Below are 27,083 nucleotides of genomic sequence, written 5' to 3'. Positions count from 1 at the left end.
TCCTCTCCACTTCGGCCACCATCAGTTATTTTACTGCCCAAATAGCAGAACTCATCTATGCTTTTAAGTGTCTCATTTCCCAATCTAATTCCCTCAGCATCACCTGATCTGATTTGACAACATTCCATCATTCTTGTTTTGCTTCTGTTGATGACCATCTTATACTCACTTTCCAAGACACTGTGAATTCCATTCAACTGCTCTTTCAAGCCATAGGCAGACCTCAAAATTTTTATATCCTCTCTTTCAACTTTAATTCCTTCTCTAAATTTTTCTTTGGTTTCCTTTACTGACTGCTCAGTGTTCCAATTGAATAATGTCAGGGATAGGCTACAACCCTATGTCACTCCCTTCTCAATCACTGCTTGCTTTTCATGCCCCTCGACTTTTAAAACTGCCATCTGATTTCTGCACAAGTTGTAAGTAGCCTTTTGCTCCCTGCATTTTACCCCTGCTAGCTTCAGAATTTCAAAGAGAGTATACCAGTCAAAAACTTTCTTTAAGTCTACAAACACTATAAAAGTAGGTTTGCCTTTCCTTAACCTATCTTCTAAGACAAGTTGAATGGTTAGTATTGCTTCACTTGTGCCCATATTTCTCCAGAATCCAAACTGATCTTCTCCGAGGTCAGCTTCTACCAATTTTTTATTCTTCTGTAAAGAACTCAATGTTAGTATTTCGCAACCATGAATTATTAAACTAATAGTTCGATAATATTCACACTGGTCATTACCTGCTTTCTTTGGAATTGGAATTACTACTTTCTTCTTGAAGTCTGAGAGTATTTAGTCTTTTTCATATATCTTGCACACCAGATGGAAGATTTTTGACATTGTTGGTTATTCCAAGGCTATCAGTAGGTCTGCGGAATTTCATCTATTCCCAGGGCCTTCTTTTGACTTAGACCCTTCCTTGCTCTGTCAAATGCTTCTCACAGTATCATGTCTCCCATCTCACCTTCATCTACGTCCCCTCCCATTGCTCCCACTGTCTGTGCATTCATCTCACTTGTATAAACTCTCTACATACTCCTTCAACACTTCCTTCTTTGCTTAGGACTCGTTTTCCATCCGACCTCTTGATATTCATATTGCTGCTTCTCTTTTCTCCACAGGCCTCTTTAATTTTCCTGCAGGTGGTTTCTATCTTTCCTCTAGTGATATATGCTTCTACAACCTTGCATTTGTCCTACAGCCATTCTTGTTTTAGACATTTTGCACTTACTGTCAATATCATTTTTTATACGTCTGTATTCTCTTTTGCCTACTTCATTCGCTACATTTTTATATTTTCTCCTTTCATCAATTAAATTCAATATCTCCTATGTTATCCAAGGATTCCTCATAGCCCTTGTCTTTTCACCTATTTGATTCTCTGCTGCCTTCACTATTTCATTTTTTTAAACTACCCGTTCATTTTCTACTGTATTCTTTTCCCTCTGCTAGGCAGTCATTGCCCAATGCTCCCTCTGAAACTCTCAACAACTTCTGGTTCTTTTGACTTATCCAAGCCCCATCTCCTTAATTTCCTACCTCTTTTGCAATTTCTTCAGTTTTAATCTACACTTCATAACCAATAAATTGTGGTCAAAGTGTACATCTGCCCCTGGAAGTATCTCACAGTTTAAAATCTGGTTCTGAAATCTCTGTCTTACCATGACATAATCAACCTGAAGCCTTAGGTGTCTCCAGGTCTCTTTCATGTATATAACCTTCTTTCATTATTCTTAAACCACATGTCGGCAATGATTAAATTATTCTATCAGGTGGTTTCCTCTTTCATTCCTTTCTCCCAGTCCATATTCAGAATGACATACCAAATATTAAAGTAGTGTAACAGACAAAAACAAGCTTATAATAATGAAATGAGATTTATTATGCCAAAACAACATCAGTGTATGTGGAGCTGAACTGCCACCTGTATGGATATTAATATCCAAAGCTGAATTTCCTTGCATCATCAAAACACTGAGTTGAAAATAAATTTGTAAAACTTCCATAACTGTAAAACATATAGGAAAATACTGTCAAGAGGTCAGAGCTGATCCTGGGACCCATGTGTTTAATCTGTACAATTTTACTAGTGGTAATATTTGGGAATGCTCATTTCCAAATTGCTAGTTGTTGGAAGCAAATAAAGAAATAATGTTGCGCATGCAAACATGAACATTATTTTTGAGGGTCTATTATTAGCTCACTCCATAATCAGTAAGAAATAATGATAATGACCTAGACTTGGTACAGCAGTGAGATAATGACAGTTCTCATCTTGGAGAAATATGAAAATATATACCATTACTGATACATGAACAGAATACATAATGTGCTTCTCTTAGGACTATATTTTCATTTATCCTTACTGATTGCAAATGAGATCAAATTGAAAACCACATATCATTTATTTTCTTCATCGCCACTGCTTCCACTTTCAGCACTGTATTCACTTGCAGAATTGCTGTTCTCAGACTTGCTTAAGTTTTCACTCTTTGGACGTTTTTGGGCCTTCTGTTTTTTCTTCAGTCTTTTTGCTCTTTTCTTTGCAGTCCTTTCTTCAGCAGCACGACGATGCTCTTCTAATTTCTGATGATAGGCTGCATCCATCAGATCCTGTATGAGCAGTAAGCCAAATTAGATACACTGAAATACAAACCAAATAGTAAGAAACAGAAAAGTAAGAATAAAAAAGTGGGAAATAGTGAACAACCACCAGAAGAAAAATACAGGAACCACACACACTATATGGCGTCCCAAAAGGAATGGTTAATATCCAGGGAGATGGGCTCTGAAATACATACCTTAAGAGTCGTGAGCATTTCTTCATTTTTGATACTGTCAAACAAATCTTTTCTACAGCAAGCTCTTCGCTTTCCATATTTTGAGAAGTAGCAGTATGGACTAAGTGCCCACAGCTCTTAAGGTATGCATTTCGGAGCCCATGTTTACTGGACAATTTTTTCTTGTTTGAGTCCATACTACCTCCTTCTAAAATATGGAAAGCTAAGAGTTTGCAGTAGGAGAGATTTGGTTCACAGTATTGGAGATGAAGAAATGCTCGCAGCACTTAAGATACGCATTTCAAAGCTCATGTTTACTATACTTTTTTGCTTCAAATGATCGTTCCTATCATATTCTTCAATACTGAATATTTGTGTGAATGGAGGGTTGTCCCTTACTTTGAAACATTATCAGTTTCATGTTTGGTACAGATCACTGCCTACCCCTTGAGGTACTGCCTCTGTTAAAAGTAATGAGTCACGAGTTCTCGAGGCGGACAGATGTGTTGTTGAGTAAAGGATCTATGTGTATTGTGAGGTCATGTAGGGACTGCATGGCTGAAATGGTGCACTATGAAGTGTTCCTCGAGTAATGTGTCATTTATTTCAGAAAATATGTCTTTAAAACTTCATACAGTGTCAGTCCTTTGTCCACTGACTAAAAAAGAGGGGTGAATTATAACTGCATGAATGGTGTGAATTTATGAACAGTAATCATGTAAATGACAAGTGAGAAAACTGAGGTTAGACAATTGCTGTTAGCAAGTGAATGAGGGAATGGTAATTAGTCCACAGCAGAGATCCACACAATGTCACAACCTGTGTGCATTCATTAAGAAATATCACAATGAACAGGTCCATGGAGGGTTGGCCACATTAATTCATCCTTATATTATACATGATACAAGTTCTTAACAGCATAAACGCTACCATCAAGAAATAGAACATCCTGCAGAAACATCTTTGTGGAAAGCTTCATATTTTGATTACTGTTTTACAATTTAAATACACAATGTCCTTCACAAATTAAAATATCTCAGAGAATAACATGATTATTGCTGTATCTGGCAATACCGTCTACCAGCAACATGAAACATGAGAATGACTGGTAGGTTGCTGATGGTCTGGCTCTGCTGGTGACGCAACCTTAGCAGGACTGTACGTCAACATTACAGCTGATCACAACAGGCAGATTTGTTTTCAAGTGGAACCCCAGGAGATGCCACAGAAACAGGTGGCACATTACTACTTGCCTCTGTTGATCACCTGCCCACACATATACCAAGCAAATATCATTCGGCCAAAACTGTCCTTGAGTGGCTGTCCAGTCACAGAGTAGCAGTTCTAAACTCAGCACCAGCCACAGAGATTCACTGTAGCATACTGCTGCAAGCAGACAGCAGTTGCAACTGGACCCCTTGCCTCTACTGATCTCAGTCTCACTTGTACTCAGTGTTCCTGGGACATTGTGCCCCTCGGATGGCAGCCACCAGTTGACTTAGGTATTCTGATCTTGCTGTGTTACTGACCTCTGCCAACAAACTGATTAAGTCAGAGAGTATCATTCCATATCTAAAATTAAATCACGATGATTATTACATGTATCAATGAAAATAACCAGTTATTGAAAACATAATGTATCTCATTCCCATCCAGTAAGTCTCCCCTGACCCAGGGTTCTAGGTGACTTTTCCAAACTCTATACCTTTTCCTAAACCTCACCAGACCTTTCCCTTCCAACCTTCTGCCAGAAGAAGGAGCAACTGGCTCCAAAAGCTTGTATATGTAATACCTTTTTTTAAATGTGTGTTCCCCTGCCACCAGTTAGTGAGTACATTTTTTATCTATCCAATTACATTACGACAATATTGTGAAAAGGGTGGCTGCTGAGTCCGGATGTATACGCGGACAAGGAAAAAAATTCCCGGATTTTTCCCAGATCTCCCAGTTAAAAATACATTTTCTCTCAGGTGAAAATACACTTTTTCCGTAGTAAGTGACAGTATACTTTCCGTCGGAACTGTAAAACTTATCAATCCTTTGATTGGATATGGTTTTACACAGCTGCATAGAATTTCTCAGTACTTTAGAAAAACAAAACTTGGGGGGAAAAAACACGTTTTGGAAAGATCTTTGATGTGCAGCAGCATGTATGCTCTTTATTTTCGTATTACAAAAGTATAAATTCGAATTCCACCAACTGGAAAAGTTAATGGTTTAAGTTAATATATATAGTGATGCTACAAGAAAAGCAAAGCTTTTGCATATAATATTTGTCTTGAAGATTAATAAGCTACAAGAGAAGCTAAGCTTTCACACATAATGTTGATCTGTTTAGCACATGTTACACTTTAAGATATATCACACAAATACACCAGTAAAATTTTTAATGCCGACATAAATCTCTGATCTTCTGGGCTCGAAATTCTTCTAAATGGCTCGTCATTAAAGAGTTGATTTTTAAATGAGATCAAACGCTCTACGATTTAAGAAATTCTTTGCACATTCTCGCACATAGTTCATCTTGCGTAAAAGGAAATTTACTTTGAAAGTAACGCTTTTCGAACCACAATTCGCAATATTTTCCTGTGACCTGTTAGAAGAAAAAGACTCATTTCAGCAGTTGCCAGAGAGAGCCAGATAAGAGGCGTCACCGCGCTTGCGCAGCTACGGTGACGTAGGAAGCCAGTATGTTCGTACATGTAAAACATTAAAAGATCTTACTTACATTATGTCATTAAAAAAAAACAAGACATCAGAGGATACTCCAAAAGCATTGGAATTTCGTGAACCATACTAAAATGCATAATTCGCCTTAAAGCGCAGGTTCATATGTCCAGATTCCCAATGAAGTAGGCCTCGACCTGATATTAAGCTTTTCGGTGTAGTTTTCGGGACATAAATTTTCTTGGAGCACCAGTTCTGTATTACCTCATGTTTGGTCCTTTTTATGGCATAACGCCATATTGCTATAAGATGAAAACATGCACCTGAAATGCAGTGAACAGATGAAACTAGACAATAGTGTGGAATTAAACACTTTGTTTCAAATAAATTAACTGCTTCAGCAGGAAAGCTTAATAAAGGCCAAATTTATTTAGCAAACCGACAAAAAACACTTCATTATTCTGCAAGGTGATTAATGCTTGACTGTCAGAAAGATGGAAATAAAATAAAATCTGAAAACTAGTAACATATTTAAGCCTTCCTTAATTATGTGAATGTATTTTAATTCACTTGATAGCTCCCTGCCACAGACATCTGTCTTGTTTTCATTTGACGTGAGAGCAGTAACCAAAGAGGAAACAGAAAAATCACGAAATGTAAACACATGTCATGTGGAGACTAACCCCCGCTCCACTATAACTCAGACTGCTCTGCGCAAAAAAAAAAAAGGGGGGGGGGGGGGACTTTTCAAAAATAAGCTCATTTTGTAGTGCACATCTTTCTGAAGAGTCTGATACACAAAACACAAATCTTCGAGGAAATGTAAGACATGTTATTTGGTCTTAAGTGTGCTGAAGTGCAGTGCTACGCCTCTTCAAACAACATTCTTACACCACATGTCACTGTATTTTGCTCTGTGGAACTCAAATGTGTATATTTTGTAACGGATGCCATCAAACTATTTCAGGGCAGTGAAAATTAAAATGTCATGTAGCATGTAGTGCCTCTCTTGCTCCCAGTCGGCCAGTTTGACATCCTCCCCCCCCCCCCCCCCTCCCCCCTTTAAAAAAAATAAATAAAAGATTGCAATTAATACTGGATGGGATTATTTGTAACCGGGAGAACAAGAATGCTTCAGAAAAACTGAACTCTTTATTGCCTATTAGCTAATAACCGGCTTTCTGTGTGACACAAAATTAAATATAGGATACCAAAAACTAGTAAAGCCAAGAGACATGCAAGACAGTACACATTTCTTGAATCCTTAGGTCCTAGCGATTTCTCTCTCTAATCTTGCTATAGCTTTACATGGCGCACTTTCCTTTCTGTGAAAGAACTATCACTTCATCAAAGTTTGTCAAACGTTTTGCTACATGAAAAATCGAAATGTCGTTGTCTAATATTGAAAAAGCTGTTAACACAAATAGTACCCAGACTGGTGTGGTTTCTCGATCTGATTATGTCAATTTTGTCACTGTGTGCTGGGTAAAAGAAAATAGGCCTTTCTAATATTGCAACAATTGCAAAAGTGTTACACACACCAAATAAGCGAGACTGTTTTGGCAATAATGATCACTTTTATAGTACGACAATATAATTCATAAAGTACCAATACGAAATACCTATCTGCCTACAACAATCAATAAGCTTTATGTTAGGAAATAATTTCACATTTCATTCATACACTTCAGTTTCTCATGCATGAGACGGAAAAGTGGTAGAATGAAATTTTTGTATAAATTTGGAATAGTCATATTCATCTATAATTTGTGCGATGTCCCCGTTTCTTCTCCTTCCTCGTTCTAACACACAATCTTGTCATCACTAATTTTGTAACTATTCCTATCACTGTCAAAACTCATTCTACAATTACCTTTACTAACCCTGCCACAACCACCGGTTTAGTTATGCAGGATTATTCTCTGGTTAGATGTTATTATGTGTTCGTACAATGGGTTTTCTGCGTTACTCACAGAATGGAACTTACGGGGCTGCTAGCCAGGGACTACAAGTGGCCCTGTCTAGTGTAGCGATCTGGCCAAAAATTTTCTGTTAAAATTTCACTTTCTTGGATACACCAAGAAGATCATACATAATCTTTCTTACCTGTTATTCCTGTCAGTAATTTATTTCCACTTTGGTAGTCTGAATCTATGGATTTCACTAGTAATTATGACAACACTGTACATTTGCAAACCAAATCAACCACATGAACAAGTAGCCGTTGACATTCACCGGTTTGGCTTTATTCCGCTCAGTTCGTATAACCCCGTCCCGTTTTGTCTGCAGGAAAGTTCACTTCTAGATGTGACGAGGATTCCCCTGGCAGTGACATCACATACACTATGCACACATTCAAAAATTAACTTATAATTCATTCAGAAATAAACTTAGAATGTGTTAAAAAATGTCCAAAAACCGGCAGGGGTGCGTTTCAAAATCATATGAATAATCGATAGACCGACATGTGCTGGATGCTAGGTGCTTTGTGAATCAAGGTTTTTTTCCCTCAAGAATATGAATTTTCCCCCTCCCCCCAAAATTGCCGCCCGGCTCAGATACCATGGTTTGCCGCCCGCCCCTCTAGATCTTATTAAATGCATGCACGTACAGCCTTGGGGTGTGTTTTACAACTAAGTTCAGGATCAAAAGGTTGATTTATCTTTCACAAATGTCCCATGAGACCACTATTGACTGTATAACAAACTTATATGAAACTACTGTCCCTGCTGTTGCTATGCAGCATTGCATCCAAAACTAATTTAAGGGGAGGCACGTAAATGGAGTTTCTCACAAATGCCAGCAAAAACAAATTACATGCCATGAGATCAGGTGTGCCAATGTGAGATCTGTTCACCCCTTATGGTTTACCCATTGTTGAGACAGCTCATAGTTATCGAAATGCTGTTACAAGCAGGTATCAATGTGGGGGTGCTACATCTTCACGAAAAATGAAATTTCAGAATCTTATCACAATTGTGGGAAAGCCAGATCTGCAACATATACCTGGATATGATTACCGTAACTGTCTGTGAACGAGCTAGTTAGCTGCACCAGGGAGACCACTACCAGCAGGCACACGAACCAGCAACTTGCAACTAGCAGCAAGGTAAACTTCTAGTCCTGATATAAAAGTTTAAATTCACCCCAAGTTTCTATTTTCATTCATGTACAAGATACAGTCTTATGAAACCAGATGAGTCATTCTAAACATAATATATATTGTTTCATATCTGTAAGACATTCTATTGTACCGCATTTAAATAAAATGTACACCTTTGACTTCTTTTCACATTAAAGAGACTCAGCGACATGTGCATCACAACAATTCACGTAATGTAATTATTGCACTGTGTGTTAAAACACTTCGTTGGCTTTTTCTACACAATAAGATTCCAAGTAAAGAGAGTAGGATGCAGTATAACAGTTACTGCCAAAGTATTTAGTGATTAAGATTTAAAGAAAATAACAATAATAAATGGCTTGTTATGATTACAGCCCACAACTAATAATGATGAAATATCGCTTTCGGAGACCTAGCAGAAAATACTCATCACTTATGATTGTTTTAAGTCATACATCAAAACATTTCTGGACTTTGCAAGAAGAAGTAGATGAACCAAATGGTGCGGACAAGCTTTACCACAAAATGAGGAAGATTAACACGAGGGATAAAAATGTTATAAACAAGGAAAAGAGAAAACTATTCAATGCAAAGGAGTAAAACTGCACTATTATAATGCATTGGCAACATACAAGGGGTTCAAGAAAAAACATCTAATGAAAAGTGTTTCTACAATGTAAGTGACTATGTTAACTTACAGAAATACTTGAACCTTGTTTATTGTATAAAATAATACACCTGTATTTATAACATGTACATTATTTTTGCTGTGTATGTCTTCACAAGAATGTTTCTGCTGTTTCTTTCCTGTTTTCTCTGTTTCAGATGCAGTTGCAATGCATCACTTCATGGGCGGAAATCAGTTACATGAATAGTTTTCAAGGAAGGAGTGTTAGCAGTTGTTTATGTATTCTCATAGTATAGATGGCAGTGCACTGCACTGGTCCGCCTTTAGCTTGGTTCGGTTCTTACTACCATCACATGTCAAATTTTTGTATCACTCTCTCTTTTGTTTTTAGGAAATGAAACAAAGCACACATTTGGAGACACCACCTCTGGCGGGCATCTTGAATTTGGACACGCAATGGCTTGAATGGCAACTCCGATGCTGATTATCTTGGAAACAATGCAACATATAGAATTTTTTTCTTAACAATTATTTCTCAGCACAGCCTACCTTGTAATGCTCTTATAGGATTTGCAGACTGTTTCTGACCAACCTGCATAGCTAAGTTTCATGATTTAGCAATGTTACTGTCCATACTTCTTGTGCACAATTTAAGCTAATTGTAGACTACAGATACGTTTGCTTTCATTGATAGTTTTTTTTATATACACTCCTGGAAATGGAAAAAAGAACACATTGACACCGGTGTGTCAGACCCACCATACTTGCTCCGGACACTGCGAGAGGGCTGTACAAGCAATGATCACACGCACGGCACAGCGAACACACCAGGAACCGCGGTGTTGGCCGTCGAATGGCGCTAGCTGCGCAGCATTTGTGCACCGCCGCCGTCAGTGTCAGCCAGTTTGCCGTGGCATACGGAGCTCCATCGCAGTCTTTAACACTGGTCGCATGCCGCGACAGCGTGGACGTGAACCGTATGTGCAGTTGACGGACTTTGAGCGAGGGCGTATAGTGGGCACGCGGGAGGCCGGGTGGACGTACCGCCGAATTGCTCAACACGTGGGGCGTGAGGTCTCCACAGTACATCGATGTTGTCGCCAGTGGTCGGCGGAAGGTGCACGTGCCCGTCGACCTGGGACCGGACCGCAGCGACGCACGGATGCACGCCAAGACCGTAGGATCCTACGCAGTGCCGTAGGGGACCGCACCGCCACTTCCCAGCAAATTAGGGACACTGTTGCTCCTGGGGTATCGGCGAGGACCATTCGCAACTGTCTCCATGAAGCTGGGCTACGGTCCCGCACACCGTTAGGCCATTTTCCGCTCACGCCCCAACATCGTGCAGCCCGCCTCCAGTGGTGTCGCGACAGGCATGAATGGAGGAACGAATGGAGACGTGTCGTCTTCAGCTTCTGCCTTGGTGCCAATGATGGTCGTATGCGTGTTTGGCGCTGTGCAGGTGAGCGCCACAATCAGGACTGCATACGACCGAGGCACACAGGGCCAACACCCGGCATCATGGTGTGGGGAGCGATCTCCTACACTGGCCGTACACCACTGGTGATCGTCAAGGGGACACTGAATAGTGCACGGTACATCCAAACCGTCATCGAACCCATCGTTCTACCATTCCTAGACCGGCAAGGGAACTTGCTGTTCCAACAGGACAATGCACGTCCGCATGTATCCCGTGCCACCCAACGTGCTCTAGAAGGTGTAAGTCAACTACCCTGGCCAGCAAGATCTCCGGATCTGTCCCCCATTGAGCATGTTTGGGACTGGATGAAGCGTCGTCTCACGCGGTCTGCACGTCCAGCACGAACGCTGGTCCAACTGAGGCGCCAGGTGGAAATGGCATGGCAAGCCGTTCCACAGGACTACATCCAGCATCTCTACGATCGTCTCCATGGGAGAATAGCAGCCTGCATTGCTGCGAAAGGTGGATATACACTGTACTAGTGCCGACATTGTGCATGCTCTGTTGCCTGTGTCTATGTGCCTCTGGTTCTGTCAGTGTGATCATGTGATGTATCTGACTCCAGGAATGTGTCAATAAAGTTTCCCCTTCCTGGGACAATGAATTCACGGTGTTCTTATTTCAATTTCCAGGAGTGTATATATATAATTAGTATACCAAGCAAGGCAGCATAGTATTAAGGTAATGGATTTGCACTTGATAAGAGAGGGATTTGAACCTGTACCTGGCCATCCTGACTTGGGCTTTCCATAGTTTCTCCAAGTTGCTGGGGTGAATGCAGGGTTTGTTCCACTGTAAAGGCCATGGCTGACTTCTGCCTCATCCTTGCCTAATCTGATTCAAGTCTGTATATGTGTAAGTTATATCTGTAATATATCTGATTTGTCCGGTACAGTTGCATAGAATGGTCAAAGAGTGAATAAATAAATAGATCTGCCCTATTCAGGAAGCAATAAGCTAAAAGTAATTGCTCATGGCAATTTTGGGAAATACTGGTAATTTTTGCAATGAGTGTTGCAGTAAGTAGGCAGGCAGCTGTAGGCAGGGGAGTGGAAATTTTGACTGTCCTTTGTCTTATGGGGCACAACCAAATGTCAAGTTTTCTTCTAAATTTTAATACTGTATAAGCAAAAACACTTAGCAGGTAAAAACACACACACACACACACAGGACAGTATGGATAACTTGCTAAAGTACACCTAACAATTGCTGAAGGACATTAGAGATTCATCTGATTATAAGGAACAGCATACATCAGATTACCAAAGTTTCTCTGCCACTGAACACATTAAAACATCTGATATTATAAATCTGAAACAGACTGTATATACAAAAGTACCGGGTGATCAAAACGTCAGTATAAATTTGAAAAGTGAATAAATCACGGAATAATGTAGATAGAGAGGTACGAATTGACACACATGCTTGGAATGACATGGGTTTTTATTAGAACAAAAAAAATACAAAAGTTCAAAAAATGTCCGACAGATGGCGCTTCATCTGATCAGAATAGCAATAATTAGCATAACAAAGTAAGACAAAGTAAAGATGATGTTCTTTACAGGAAATGCTCAATATGTCCACCATCATTCCTCGACAATAGCTGTAGTCGAGGAATAATGTTGTGAACAGCACTGTAAAGCATGTCCGGAGTTATGGTGAGGCATTGGCGTCTGATGATGTCTTTCAGCATCCCTAGAGATGTCGGTCGATCACGATACACTTGCAACTTCAGGTAACCCCAAAGCCAATAATCACACGGACTGAGGTCTGGGAGGCCAAGCATGACAAAAGTGGTGGCTGAGCACACCATCATCACCAAACGACACGCGCAGGAGATCTTTCATGCGTCTAGCGATATGGGGTGGAGCGCCATCCTGCATAAATATTGTATGTTCCAGCAGGTGTTTTATCAGCCGGGATTGGGATGATGCGATTCTGTAACATATCGGCGTACCTCTCACCCGTCACGGTAGCAGTTACAAAACCAGAATCACGCATTTCCTCGAAGAAAAAAGGCCAGACAACGGTAGATGTGGTAAATCCAACCCATACCGTGACTTTCTCGTCATGTAAATGGAGTTTTCACGACAGTTCTAGGATTTTCGGTAGCCCAAATTCTGCAGTTGTGGGTGTTGACAGACCCTCGGAGCGTAAAATGAGCTTTGTCGGTCCACAACACGTTACTCAACCAATCGTCATCTTCCACCATCTTTTGAAATGCTCACAGTGCAAATGCCCTCCGCTTCACTAAATCGCCAGGTAACAGTTCATGATACCGATGGATTTTGTATGGATAGCATCGGAGGGTACGCCTAAGTGCCAACCAAACAGTAGTGTATGGAATGCCGGTGCGACTGCACGAGCGCTGACTTCCCCGTGCATGGACGAACCCGCTACAGTCTCCATTTCTTCCTGAACTGTCTCAGCAGCATTACGCCTTGTGCTTGGTCGGCCACTATGGGGTCTATCGTCTAAACAACCCGTGGCTTCGAACTTCGAAATCATTCTCGCCACAGCTGCATTTGTCAACGGACCTTTACCCGTTCGAATCCCCTTCCTATGGCGATAGGATCGTAACGCTGAACTAGCACATTCCCCATTCTGATAATACAGCTTCACTAAAAGTGCCATTTCAGGTAACGTCAACATGCTGCGACTGCTGGTGCATCTGATTCTCTCTCATTTTACAGCTCCTTTTATACACGATTGTCATGTGCAGTCACTGACGTTTTGCTGTCCAGCGCCATCTGTCGGACATTTTGTGAACTTTGTTTTTTTTTTTTTTTTTTTTTGTTGTTCTAATAAAACCCCCATGTCATTCAAAGCATGTGTGTCAATTTTTACCTCTCTATCTACATTATTCCGTGGTTTATTAAGTTTTCAAATTTATACTGACTTTTTGATCACCCAGTATATTCTTTAATACACTACAGTAAACACTCAGTGGGTTGGGGGTTGGGTTGTTTGGGGAAGGAGACCAGACAGCGAGGTCATCGGTCACATCGAATCAGGGAAGGAAGTCGGCCGTGCCCTTTCAAAGGAACCATCCCGACATTTGCCTGGAGCGATTTAGGGAAATCATGGAAAACCTAAATCAGGATGGCCGGACGCGGGATTGAACCGTCACCCACCTGAATGCGAAGCACTCAGTGATCAAAAACAAATACAGAACGTAAGTGCCCATGTGAAAGACAAGAAGCCATCTTCCACTTGAAACACACACTATGAGAAATGACATTAAAATATTTTAAGTGTGTATTTGTGTGCCACAGTGACGGTAAATATGACTACCGTCATAATGCGACAATAAAAATAATCAATTTTTGATAATACAATATAATTGGATAGATAAAAAAATTTAATCATCAGGCAGTGGCAGAACAGGCACATAAAAGAATGTTATACTTAAGCAAGCTTTCAGAACCAGTGGCTCCTCCTTCCGGCATCAGGTGGGGGAAGAGGGGTGAAGGAAAAGGACTGGAGAGGTTTAGGAAAAGGGGTAGATTTTGGAAAAGTCACCCAGAACTGTGGGTCAGGGGGGACTTACTGGATGGGATGAGAAGGAAAGACACTCCTCATCCCGTCAGGTAAATCTCCCTTGTCCCAAGATTCTGAGTGACTTTTCCAAAATCTACTCCTCTCCCTAAACCTCACTAGTCCTTTTTCTTCACCCCTCTTTCTTCCGCTTATGTCTGAAGAAGGAGCCACTGGCTCTGAAAGCTTGTGTTAAGTATAACCCCCTTTACGTGTGTGTTCTGCCGCCGCTTAGTGAGCAGATTTTTTCTCTCTCCAATTACATTATACTTTAATAAGGTGTAAGAGAAATACCTTCTCAGCTCTTTCTTGGATGAATTTCTGCCTAGCATACTCCTTCCTGCGTAGATGTCTGTAGACATGAAACTCTCCACTCCCTGCACCTGCACTGGAGCCCATAACATTCCGCACAAAATCGGGCACATGGGGCATGCTCTTGTCCTTTGGCCTTTCAGGAATTGTGACAGGCTTGTCCTGCAATTTAAGAGACATCAGTATAAATGTGGCTAACAATGAGAAGTACACAACCTAAATTCTGCAGAAAATACTCTGGAAATAATATGTTTGTATTATTATTAATTTGTCTGCAAGGATAGAGAAGGGGCAGTGGGGAGGGAGGGAGGGAGGGAGGGAGGGAGGGAGGGAGGGAGGGAGGGAGGAAGGAAGGGGGGGTTTATCAAATAGACATGAAACTATGGCAGCATTAAAAGAGAATACCATTGCATCACCAAAACATGCCGATGAAATAGACTGCAATTGCATGTCAAGAACAATTTCCAAAGTGGCACAAGAAGTGGATTAACTGAAGCATTCAGTATCCCTTAATTTACTTAAAGCTAAACTGTAAACTTTCAACATTAACTGGTCCTTGGACTACAATATAGATTAACATGTTACTCCATGGGTCAACCGAAACATGTATTGTTGAATATAGGCTTTGACCAGTAATGTGACAGTGTTGTGTCATATGGGTGGTGGAGCATTTTGAAATGGATTGTGTTTGATGAGGGCTTGTTGGAGTATGTGGTGGTGCTCTGTAGCATTGAAAGTAGTTGTTTTGATATTATTTTAGAGTTATGTTAGTGAGTCACTGGACTGCTTGACTGACGTTTGCTAGGAATTGTATTGCAAGTGTGTGGGGTAGTGTCTTTTGTTTGTGCACTATTTTAAAGTCAGCTGGCTATAGATTTGTTTTTAGCTTTGGATTTATTGTTTCAGTGCATTATTTAGGCTTGGAGATTTAATTTAATTTTTTTTATTTGTTATTAGTTATGGAAATGACTATGAAGTTTACCAACATGTCATTCTACACTGCAAAGTGTGCTCATACAAAGACTACTGTTAAATTCAAGACACAAAGGAATTTACACTTAGCAGCTATTGGGCATTGATTTACATCAACTTATCTGCATACTAATGATGTGCTACCCCTGCCATTATTCTTTTTACTTGTGGCATTTTGCTGTTTCCTGTAAGAGTTTGAGCATGGTGTGCATCTGCACTGAAAGCGTCATTGGCTAGCCTCGCCATAAGTATATACAAGGTCCGGCAGAAAAACCTCCCCTTTAAGGAAAGCTAATAAAAACAAAACCAAATAAGGTATAACAATTTTATTTATACTAAATAAAAGTACATATTATGCCATTTTAGAAAATACTCTTACGGTCTTACTTTTTAAATAAAACATCCCTTAAATGGCTTCCTGCACTGTCGACACACTGTTTGAGTCTTTCCCTGAAGTTATTCATTACTCTTTGAGTCATTTCAGGTGGAATAGCTTCAACCTCTTGTGTAATTGCTTCTTTCAGGGCTCGTAAAGATTGTGGACGTTGTTCATAAACTTTTGCTTTTAAATAGCCCTAAAGAAAGAAATCACAGGGCGTTAAGTCCGGCGATCGTGGGGGCCAGCCAATGTCTCCACGCAACGAGATCACATGTCCAGGAAACATTTCCTTCACCAATGCCAGTGACTGTCGCGCTGTGTGGGCTGTAGCACCATCTTGCTTGAACCACACGTTCTCTATTTCACCAAAAAGCTCCCTTAGTTGCGGTTGGAGAAAGTCGCGGAGCATGGCACAATAGCGTTCACTGTTGACGGTTAAATTCCTGTCATTTTCTTCTAAAAAGTAAGGACCGATCACTCCGGAATTGTAAACAGCACACCATACTGTTACTTTAGGGCTATGAAGTGGTCGTTGATGAAGTTCTTGGGGATTGTGTTCACACCAGTACCTGCAATTTTGGCTGTTCACTGTTCCGGCAAGGTGAAAGTGTGCTTCATCAGAAAAAATCACAATATCGTTGGGACGAATGTTCCGAAGAAGGTCTTGGCACAAACTTACACGGACACCACAGTCTCGTTCACTCAGTTCCTGCGTAGTTACAATTTTGTAAGGATGCATTTTAAGATCTTGATGCAAGATTCTTCTCACACTTCGATCAGATATCCGTAATGCTGCCGCGGATCGTCGAGGAGATTGTTGAACTGAAGCTCTAACTGCAACAACATTTCCGGGGCCTGTTGCAGTCCGTGGTCGTCCAGGTTGTTTCCTTTCTAATGCGGAACCTGTCTCACGAAAGTTAGCAACCCAAGAATAAATTGTTTTCTTATCGGGAACAGGGTCCCGTCGTCCGAGCGCAAAGCGAACGCGAAAAGCACGTTGAGTATTAATAGGCGATTCGCCATTTTGAATAAAATCTTCCACTACGAAGGCACGATGTTCACCAGACCACGCCCTGGCGTACACTGAAAACGGCACGTAGGCAGCTACTTAACGACGCGCCCCCCACCACTCTGCTCCTTCTACTGTCCGCTGCACGTTACTTTGTAATCGGGGAGTTTTTTATGCCGGACCCTCTATGTGGTGTCTTTCCTTTTGGACATGTCTGAAAGAACAGACACCACCTACATAAATTTTTGCAGTTGTTTGGTTTCACTGTCAAATATGCAGTGCATCACATTTGTAATGATTTTAACGAATTCGGTATCAAAGCAAGTTTAGATTTACAGCAGGAGGAGGTTGAGTGGGTAGTACAACACACACAATGTATTAGTTCATTTTATATTATTCTTTAATACAGAATACTTAACTTAGATGCATTCCATGTCAACTTCAATGACAATCTATATTCATTACTGTCTTTGAGTACAAGAAGAACTGTACATTTGATTAGTATTGAAGGACAGTCACAGACCAATCTACATTTAACTTAAAAGCTTTGGTACACAGTTCTGAGTAATAACACTATTGGTGCCATATCTGAATTATGTTGATGCTGCTGTCTTGTAAGCAGACATCCAGAAGGAGCAGCGTATGGAATTTCTTGAGGGAATGTCTTCGTAGATGCCTCTCATTCGTGGCAACGATTGTCTCTAGCTTGTGATGCCGTCGTGAGGTAGCAACTGTAACCTGGGTGCTCATTCTTTGGATGAAACCAGAACCAAAGTTCCAGAGTCTCAGACAAGGGACAAGTATTGTTGGCGGGAAAATGTTCGGCATTCGTTTAGAGAGGGCTGCATGGTTTCAGGAGTCTAGGCTGGCCATGCAAGATAGAGTTGCTAACATATTATTTTTGCTATTGCTCGTCAATTCAGTTTTGTGCTCATGAGATGGGTTTTTGTGATTGTCTTATGTTAGATTGGCTTTCTTTTTGTACAGATGTTTATTCAGAGTTTATTAAGGAGGGGGGAGGGGGAGAGGTTGAGAAGGGTGGAAATTGATGAGCCTGCTTGTGAGAAGGTGAAGTGAGGGGCAGGTAGTGGTTTTGTGGGAACATTGGTGTGAGAGGGTTGTTGTTTCAGTGGCTCAGTGTTCTGAGTTAGTTTTTAGGGCGATGGTTTGACGGACAAAACTGATATTAGTTCTATTAATTGAGGAATACATTGAGGAGGGGTCCATATTGTTTCTGGTTTCAAGACTTAGTTTAGTGTGGAGTTTCTGAAGACTGTATGTTGAACGTATGGCAGGGAGGCGGGCAGTATTTAATTTAGGATTGGTATATTGATAAAGTTAATTTTGAGTTTGAGTGTAGTGGATCTATGATCATACCATCTCTGTGAGGAAAGTTGGTAGGGAGGTGTGGGTTTATGATTGTGTAAGGTATGAATGACTATGTAATTTTTGTTAACAATATTTTTATTTGGGTATTGTATTTAGGTAGGGCGGGGAGGGGGGGGGGTTTGGATGGAGTGTGCACCAGGTTAGACTTATCTACCAGCTGACTTGTTGGTAAGCATGTTTTATGGTTTTATTTGCTCTTTATCACAGTATGTATGGTATTTACATTCATCTGCATAGTTGTGAAATTGATGAAAATGTAATTTTTATCAGTTTTTGGGTTTGTTAGTTGAAGGTAATTTTGTTTGATTGTGATTGTTGGGTTTTGTCCCTCCTGCATTTGAAAGGTTTGGTTTTCGATAATAGCTACATGAGCGAGTTTTGGTTTCTTACTATTGGAGACTTCATGTAGTTAAATTGGACAAGTGAAGGTTTTGATACGGGACTGGGGGAGCAGTGGGTAGTTTTGCGAACTTAGTTCTAGCTACACAGGTTAAGTGAAATTTATGATACCAGTTTTTGGAGATTCATTTGTGGTTGCTGTAATATGAATTAATTTTCTCTTTTTGCACTTATTGAGGTACTGTTTGTTGCTTAGGATTTTGAGTGCTTGATTTTTGCTAAAGTTTTTGTTTTGGTATGTCTTAATTAGAAATCAGATATATTTTGTTAGTCCTCTGCCGAACCCCCTGATTTCCGGAGCTGTCCCTTTAGTTTAATTTTACTTTTCCAATTAAATATATTTGATATTATTTTGTTTGTACATGTCTTTAATGTGTGATTTTATGCTGCTATATAGTATAGGGCCAAAATGTGGTGGTGCTCACCTTCTTGATGATGACAGGGGCCAAAGCATTACAGTACATCCTACCATCTGAGATTTCATAGATGCATTTGTTGACATTGACAACTGGAAGGCCACATTCCAATCTACCTACACTTTGGGCTATGCTGTTTGTACTTTCACTGCAAAATATAGACATGAAAACAGATATAGACAGTGTTCTCTCCCCTCTTTCTGTTTGCTTACATATGAATGACACAATCATCACATTACTTGACGAAGCTAGCATCATCTATCTGTAGATTCAGCTGGTCTATAACTTTTAAGATGATTTTGATCTTAATGGATATATCTTAGTTCAAGTCTACGAATATAGTTGACACGAACGAAGCTGGTAAATTACAAGAATGCAAGAGAAAAATCAGCTGAATTTGCATCAAACTATGAATGAAATTTCAAGTTCACAAGGAATTTGAACAGTGGGCCACACAACTGCTTACATAACGATGTGTGACTTTCACACACAATAAATATTGTTTTTGACTCGCACTCTATGTGAGGGCGAAGGTATTGTCTTACATGAATTTTTGTTGTGAAGCTGCTCAAGTATGATGCAGAGGATGTCTTTCATGGATACGAGAAGCTACAACAGGTTGATGTTTTTCTTGGTTCAATTGGAAAAGTAGTGTATATGAAAGCAAGGATTCTGTTTCGAGTCACAGCTCTGCACCACGATTATTCATATATTTATATCTGCACTCTGAGGAAGTGTCGGCGCATTAAATAGGGTGGGGTGGGGCGGGGGAGTGTGCGCGTACATAAAAATGAGACATCCATGAAATTCAGAACTAAGTACTAAACAAAAAGTAATGTTTCATTCCACTTGCACTGCACTAAGCCGTCTTCACTAGAATATCTTATGTATCATTTTTCCCACGGTATGACTATCATAATCAATACAAGACAAAAATGAATGTCATAATCGGTAAGCTTTAAGCTTTTGTACAATATTAGAATATTCAGTTCTCTAAGAAGTAACCTCTTTACATACCGGATTTTTCATCAATTTTTCTAACTTCAATCTTTGAATTTCTAAGGGTGTCTTAGCTATGAAAATTTTATCGTCTTCATCCTTTTGTTTGTTATCGCTCTCCATGTCTTCTGTTCGCTATAAGTCAAAACTAAAACACAATGTTCTGTGCTCACTCTCCCCAATCCCCACGTATAGACTAGTACTATAAAGTATAAACAACACAGTAAACTTCTCCAAAGCTGTTACAAACAAAGATGGAACTAAAGGTAGGATTTGCGTTACGAGACAGCGCATCCCGTGCTATTTGGCTCCACGCTTTACTAAATCTTTGACACTATAAGGAAACCAAGGAGGTTTACTGCATGTCTGAACCTTTGTTTTTCAAAGATATTTGTGTGTCATGGAGGCGCTGAAATTTGAACAAACAATGCCGTTGGCATGTCATCGCGATGACAGTTACGTGTTTTAGCTCTTAATATTTTGCGAGTTTGTAGAACATTTTTACAGAAATCTTTTATGAGATATTGATCGTGATTTTTATCTAGTGGTTTTTTGTGTAAATGGAGAGTCCATGTGCCATAAACGGTTTGGAAAGTGCTTCGTTTGGAAATGACACCTTAGCGGCATTATGTCAACTTGAAAGCGACTTGCAACCATGTAGCAGCAAAGGCGTGAATAATAATGCCAGTGACCAGTCGTCGCAAACATTGACGAATGTTTCAGAACATCAAGATGTAAATGCGTCGAAGTATACATCCCCTCACAATAAGACTACCCAGAGCAACATAACATTTCTCAGTACCCAAGAAAAACAGGATCTGAAGTCTTGGGGCCTCCCGGAAGCTGTATTGAAGGTGGATAGTAATTACAGTACTTTAATACTATTTCTGTGGGAAAATATGGGGCGTTCATATGACATATGCTATTTCACTTAATCCTCTGTTATGCTCCCATATTCAAAACGAGTGTTGTTACGTTTTCTGTAGCCCGAGGATTACAGCGATATTGGATTCCTCCCGAATGTGAGGTCAACGTCTTAACGACTGCAATGTCACAGACGGCTGGTCCCATGTGTACACTGCCCAGTAACCACCGTTTTACTCTTCTCGGGGTACACATCAAGGACACCCAGTTGTGACCCAGGAACCAAGAACTTGCTATTACGCACCTTTTCCCTGCGGAAAACTGACGCTAGTCCCTGAACATGTTGACTGCCAAGGGACGGGTGGCGGCGCAGCAGAGCTAACTTGTTAAACACGTCACCATTCCCCACCCACGTCTTCCCCTCAGACTGTCTAAAAAACTGAGTCAGCGCTCCCACCTGATAACAGAGATGTTGAACTCAGGAGAATGACAAGATATTAGTATCATGTACTGTAAATATCAGCACTATTTTCTTATAAAAACATTGCAGTATTGTAAAGTGACAAGGCGTTGTAGTTATCTCCTTTCATTGTTAACAACTTCCGTGAGCCCTCTAAGTAATCTTTAGTTGTATAGATACATTACTCACGAAGGATGTTTTTGATGCCTTTTTAGACATGTATTTTAGTAATCCTCATCACCTTGAGCGATTTAATATACAATTCTAATCTCTGATGGAAAATTTTTTGTTTGTTTTCCTTTGATATTTTTTAAGTCAAATCTGGCGCTTGTTCCGTGATTATGTATAGAACTATCATTGAAATACTTAGTAATGATTTTCCTGATATGTGCAGCAGATTGGTAGACGTACTCAGTTGGTGCAGTAGGGATACTCAGGTTTTTAAACAATTCTTTACCTACAGTGTGCCCAACTACTACTTCTAGATATTACCCTTATAGATCTTTTCTACACTTTTTTTATGCATTTGATCCCCAAAAAAGTGGCCCATAGCTAAGAACAGCGTGCACATAGGAATAGTGTATAACCACAAAAGATTGGCTATTATGAACTGATAAATGAACCCTAAGAGAATAACGTATCAATGGCTTACTTCCTGCAGTATCTGTGTGTGTTCATTCAGTGTTAATCGTTACACAATTCTATAGCGAGGTCATCAGTGTTTAATGCAACAGAGTTGTAGTCCCTCTGTATGCTGAAGTGCATACTGTTTGTTTTCTTTCTGTTCTGTATGTAGTACATATTGCCCCCTTTGTAAATGTCCTTGAGAGTTTCATATGCCTTCTGTAATAGCAATTCTGGTGTTTTATCAGTAACTATGATGATGCTGTCATCAGCAATGTGAACTTTATCCCATGTCTTATACAATCTGGTTTGTCACTAATACATATAAAGAACAACCAGACCCAATACACTATCCCGAGGAACACCTGTGTTTGTATATTTCTGCACAACTGTTTTACTAAAAACATGTGAACTCTCTCTGCCTTCTGCAACCTGTTTTCCAACTAAAACTGAAACATTTTTTTTACTTTATGTCTTACAGCCAGTGCTTTTAGCTTTTTTAGTAATATTTTGTGGTCAGCTGTGTCAAAAGCTTTGGCAAGTATAAGAATGTCTTTAACACACTCATCCTTGTCAGGAGCTTCTAGCACCACTTTTGTGTGGTCTGTAAATGCCAATATTGTATTTCTTACACTTTAAAAACAGAACTTTTGTTAAACATTTGTGTTTATTCATGTAACACAGTAGTGTATCTTTTATGATTTTTTGAGAATGTTGGCAGTGGTGAAATTGTCTTGTAGTTTTACTTTTCTTTAATAAGGGCATAAACTTGTGGGTGCTGTAGTTGCTATGGAAAAATACTTCAATTAAAGGATGCATTTGTTGTGTGTTGTATGTGCTCTGTTCACGCATTGAAAAAAAGAGAGAGGAACCTCATCTACACCAACTGACCCTGATTTCAAACTCTGTTGTGATAAGCATCATTGTTGTGCTTGCTGTGAAAGTCATTCTGGGTGCTAGATGTGTTTTAGGAACATTTTGCTCCATCTTATGTGCAGTACCAGCGAAACTTGCCAATTCTTGAGGATTTTCTGTTTTTCTATCCCCATCTTTAATTTATATGTTATTAAACTTGTGTCTGCTTTTCCAGTTTCTTGTTTTAGGACATTCCACATTAGTTTGCTCCATTATATAGGTTGTTAGTGATGTAAGTGCAGATATTTTTATTGATGACAGGAAAATGTCACATAAGTATTTACTTACTTTACCAAGTAATAATTATATCTATTATGAGTAACATTTTTTATGTTGGTTATGATCTCCAAGTACACATGGCATAAACAAGCCATTAATGTTTATTTTTCCCTGGGCGGTGGATCAAGTTTTGAAGTGTGGACATGTGGCCACAAAATGATAGTCCATTCCGACAGGTGCAGTCTACTTTGTGGTGCATTTAGGACTGCAGAAATCATTAGCTAGTAAATTATATAATGTGTTTGTTGAGAGATTTAGACAGAGAAAAACATCTAAAACACTGAAGTGATTACATAGTAATTTACCAATTATCACAATTTCTGCACCTATACCCCTAATATTGTGTATGTTATTTTGTCATTGAATGATTTTTTTTTTTTTTTGCAATAAGCAGAACACTCCTGTACTGATTTATATTTTTTTGTACCTCTGATAGTAATGTAGGAACTGTCTTCTAGTGTAGTGCTTTTGTAAAGAAGTGAGAAATTTAAGTGCCAAGGACCACATCACAATACACACTTCATCCTTCCACTATCCTTGGTTACTGCTGTGGAAGTGCCTACTTTGGGAAATGTATCCTCAAAAATTAATTTAAACAGTGTGGAGAATTTAGAGAAATTAATAGGTACATTATTGTCCATATGAACTTCATTCCAGCTTTGATTTGTCAATGTTGCAGGAAAAGAATGTATTTTACTTTCCAAGGAAATCCTTTCGTAAGTTTGCAGTTGTGTAGGTCTTACCAGTTCTGTCCTTAGCTTTATTATCTGACAGTAATGATCAAAAAGGCCAAGATCTCATCTAAATATTTTACAAATTTCCCTGTCGAAAATTATAAGTACTTGGTCTAAGATAATTTTGAAGTTTTTGATACCTGAGTACCAGTGTGTACCATTTATGTCACACCAAAAGTGCTCAACATGTTGAAGTTGTTACTGATTTCACCCTAAACTTCTATTGTGCTAGTTTTGGGGGCTGAAACTCTTTCCACGATTTCATTTAATTTGTGTTGAAGACAGTGGCAGGGATGCTCATGAGGGTGATTGTCCTCCTCCATCCCCTCATTGCACCAACTGTATGGGCAACCACATTGCTTCCACTAGAGATTGCCCTATTTTTAAAGATGAACAAGTTATTCAGGAAATCTGAGAGAAGGAAAAGGCGTCTATCTTTGATGCTTGTAAGTTATTTGCCAGTAGGAAGCCCACTGTGCTCCTAGCGGGCAAATGTAGCACTGTCCTCGCCTCTCCTTGACCAGCTGAGGAGGTGGCCATGTAGGCTTGTGATCTCACCTTTATTGACACGGTTGTGAGATCGACCATCCCAAAGATTGCCCGTTCAACCTCCCCACTATCACCCACTCACTCTAAGGCTCAACCTTCATTGGCTCCTGCTAAATCACAGGCCCCAAAATCGGAAGCCCAGACTTCCAAAAAAGAGCCTAGTCATGAAGATTTTTTATGTACCCAGACCTCATAACTATCAACACCTCCTTCATCTCAACACCCTGCATCGAAGAAGGCTCTTAAGAAACAAAGTTCTTCTTCATCTCCGCCACGGCATGTCTGTTCTACAGCACCACCCAGCAGTAACTACCCTTGGCCGTCTTCCGTGTCGCATGATAAATCCCTGGTGGCTAATCAACCAGCCAATCACTGGTGCCAGGAGCGCCCCCTCCCCCATCTTCCCCAAACAACCTTTGGATCAGGATCTTCTGCCTCTGACTGAATGCCATTCCACGCCATTGGCCACCAGCTTCCAGCAGTCACTGAGTTGATGGCAACCGTGGTGAGTTTTTTTCCATTTTTCGGCCACCCTATGTCAATTATCCATTGTAATATCCATGGAATCTGCTCCAATCGGGATGAACTGTAGATCGTCTTACGATCCTACTCCCTGGTCCTTAGGAAACAAAACTACATGCCCATAATTGCTTTGTCTTCCCCCATTTCCAATCAGTCTGGTTTGATCTCCCGTCTGCTGCTGGCGTTCTGGTGCACGGGGGACTTATGATTCTTTTCCATGATACTATCCATTATCACCCAATCCACTTACACATTTCCTTCCAAGCTGTCACTGTACACCTTTCCCTTTCTGGATTCACAATCTCTCTTTGTACCATATACTTTCCATCATCCACACCAATGGCAAGAGCCAATCCCCTTCATCTCCTTGGATAGCTCTCATCCCCCTATTTGCCACTTGGGGACTTCAACGCCCACCACCTGCTTTAGGGACCTCCGCATCCTTGTCTGAGAGGCTCCCTGTTGATTGACCTCTTCCATCACGTGAATCTTGTTTGCCTCAACACTGGGGAATATACAATTTTGTTTGCCTCCACGTCAACCTATTCTCATTTGGACCTTCCGTTAACTATACGTGGTTAACATTATGATGACAATTAATAACATTAGTGAAATACAACTTTGTTTGCGGAAAACATAATTATGTCCGAAGTCGCCAGTTTTTCCACGACAAACGACTTTCAACAGCTTATTATATGCATAATTGTTGCAACTGATTGCCGGGAATTTTATATATATATATATGTGTTTGAATTACAAAAAACAAATACAAAAAAAAAATAAAAGGTCGCATGGCGCTAGATTCTATCCGGCGACCTTCGGATTACGAACCCGAGCGCTTACCGCTGCGCCACGACGCTGTAGAAAATTATTAATGGTAGAGAGTATTTCACGTCAACGGTTTCTTTCAACTGTCGATTTTCTCGACAACGACTGAGAAGTGCATCTTGGTGCTTTGCCACATTACACCTCTGGCCATGAGCTTTCATTATGCGCAGTATGAATCGAATCTGAATTTCACAATTGGCGGCCTCCCCTTGTAAGTGTTGCACTGTTTGCTACCATCATAAATCCAGTTATGGATTGTCCCCTTCCTGATGTCTCGGGCTCCCTCTTTATCAACGATTTTACAATCTACACACATCAAAAAAAGTTTTGCATCATCCCGGTTCCCAGAACTCCTGGAGCTAGACGTTGACTGTGGATATTGTATCACAGACACAGTCCCTTTGACTATTCAGAGATGTCACTAAACCGGTCGAAAGATGTAAACAACCATGCAGGAGCAGCACCTATTAGACGGAGGGGGTTGGACAGCCGATCAGTTCGAGTCATTCCACCAGGAAGGATGTACGTGGCTCATGTTATCTGTAGTTCAACCATGCCTAGACGATCAATACCACGGTTCGATCATGTCTGCATTGTTACTTTGTGCCAGGAAGAGCCCTCAACAACTGAAGTTTCCAGACATCTCGGAGTGAACCTAAGCGATGTTCGGACACAGAGGAGGTACAGAGAGACAAGAACTGTCATTGACATGCCTCGCTCCGCCCAACGGTTACTACTGCAGTGGATGACCGCTACCTATGGATTATGGCTCGAAGAAACCCTGGCAGCAACGCCACCATGTTGAATAATGCTTTTTGTACAGCCACAGGACATCGTACTATGACTCAAGCTGTGCACAATAGGCTGCATGATGCACGACTTCACTTCCGACATCCATGGTGAGGTCCTTCTTTGCAACCATGACACCATGCAGCACAGTACAGATGGGCCCAAGAACATGCTGAATGGGCCGCTCAGGATTGGCATCACGTTCTCTTCACCGATGAGTGTCACATATGCCTCCAACCAGACAATTGTCGGAGGCATGTTTGTAGGCAACCCGGTCAGGCTGAACGCCTTAGACACACTGTCCAACAATTGCAGCAAGGTGGATATTCCCTGCTGTTTTGGGGTGGCATTATATGGGGCTGTCGTACGCTGCTGCTGTTCATGGAAGACTCCGTAATGGCAGTACGATACGTGAATGCCATCCTCCAGCTGATA

General features: G+C 40.5%; 2 protein-coding genes across 3 annotated transcripts in view; one reads left to right on the top strand and one right to left on the bottom strand.

Moving 5' to 3' along the window:
- Positions 1-1,851: 1,851 nt before the first annotated feature.
- LOC124621315 (PRKR-interacting protein 1 homolog) lies at positions 1,852-20,406 on the bottom strand. 2 transcript variants are annotated; one of them, XM_047147132.1, is made up of 4 exons: positions 20,103-20,406; positions 19,095-19,233; positions 14,504-14,683; positions 1,852-2,606 (listed from the first exon to the last, which is right to left on the bottom strand). In XM_047147132.1, exons 2-4 carry the CDS (start codon positions 19,131-19,133, stop codon positions 2,394-2,396), a joined length of 432 nt encoding a protein of 143 aa, XP_047003088.1. In that variant the 5' UTR covers positions 19,134-19,233; positions 20,103-20,406; the 3' UTR covers positions 1,852-2,393. The 2 variants fall into 2 exon arrangements, with proteins under 2 accessions (XP_047003088.1, XP_047003087.1); XM_047147131.1 differs by lacking the exon at positions 19,095-19,233.
- Positions 20,407-20,531: 125 nt separating this feature from the next.
- The window catches only part of LOC124593590 (DNA polymerase theta), a 338,073-nt gene continuing 331,521 nt past the window's right edge, over positions 20,532-27,083 (top strand). The window contains exon 1 of the mRNA XM_047131990.1: positions 20,532-20,938. Coding sequence (XP_046987946.1) covers positions 20,645-20,938 — 294 coding nt within the window. The 5' untranslated portion in view covers positions 20,532-20,644. The remainder of the gene's footprint in view (positions 20,939-27,083) is intronic.

This window comes from Schistocerca americana, chromosome 1 (genome assembly GCF_021461395.2).
Source record: "Schistocerca americana isolate TAMUIC-IGC-003095 chromosome 1, iqSchAmer2.1, whole genome shotgun sequence".
NCBI classification, from domain to species: Eukaryota; Metazoa; Arthropoda; class Insecta; order Orthoptera; family Acrididae; genus Schistocerca; species Schistocerca americana.
This window is presented reverse-complemented; position numbering and strand designations above follow the sequence as displayed.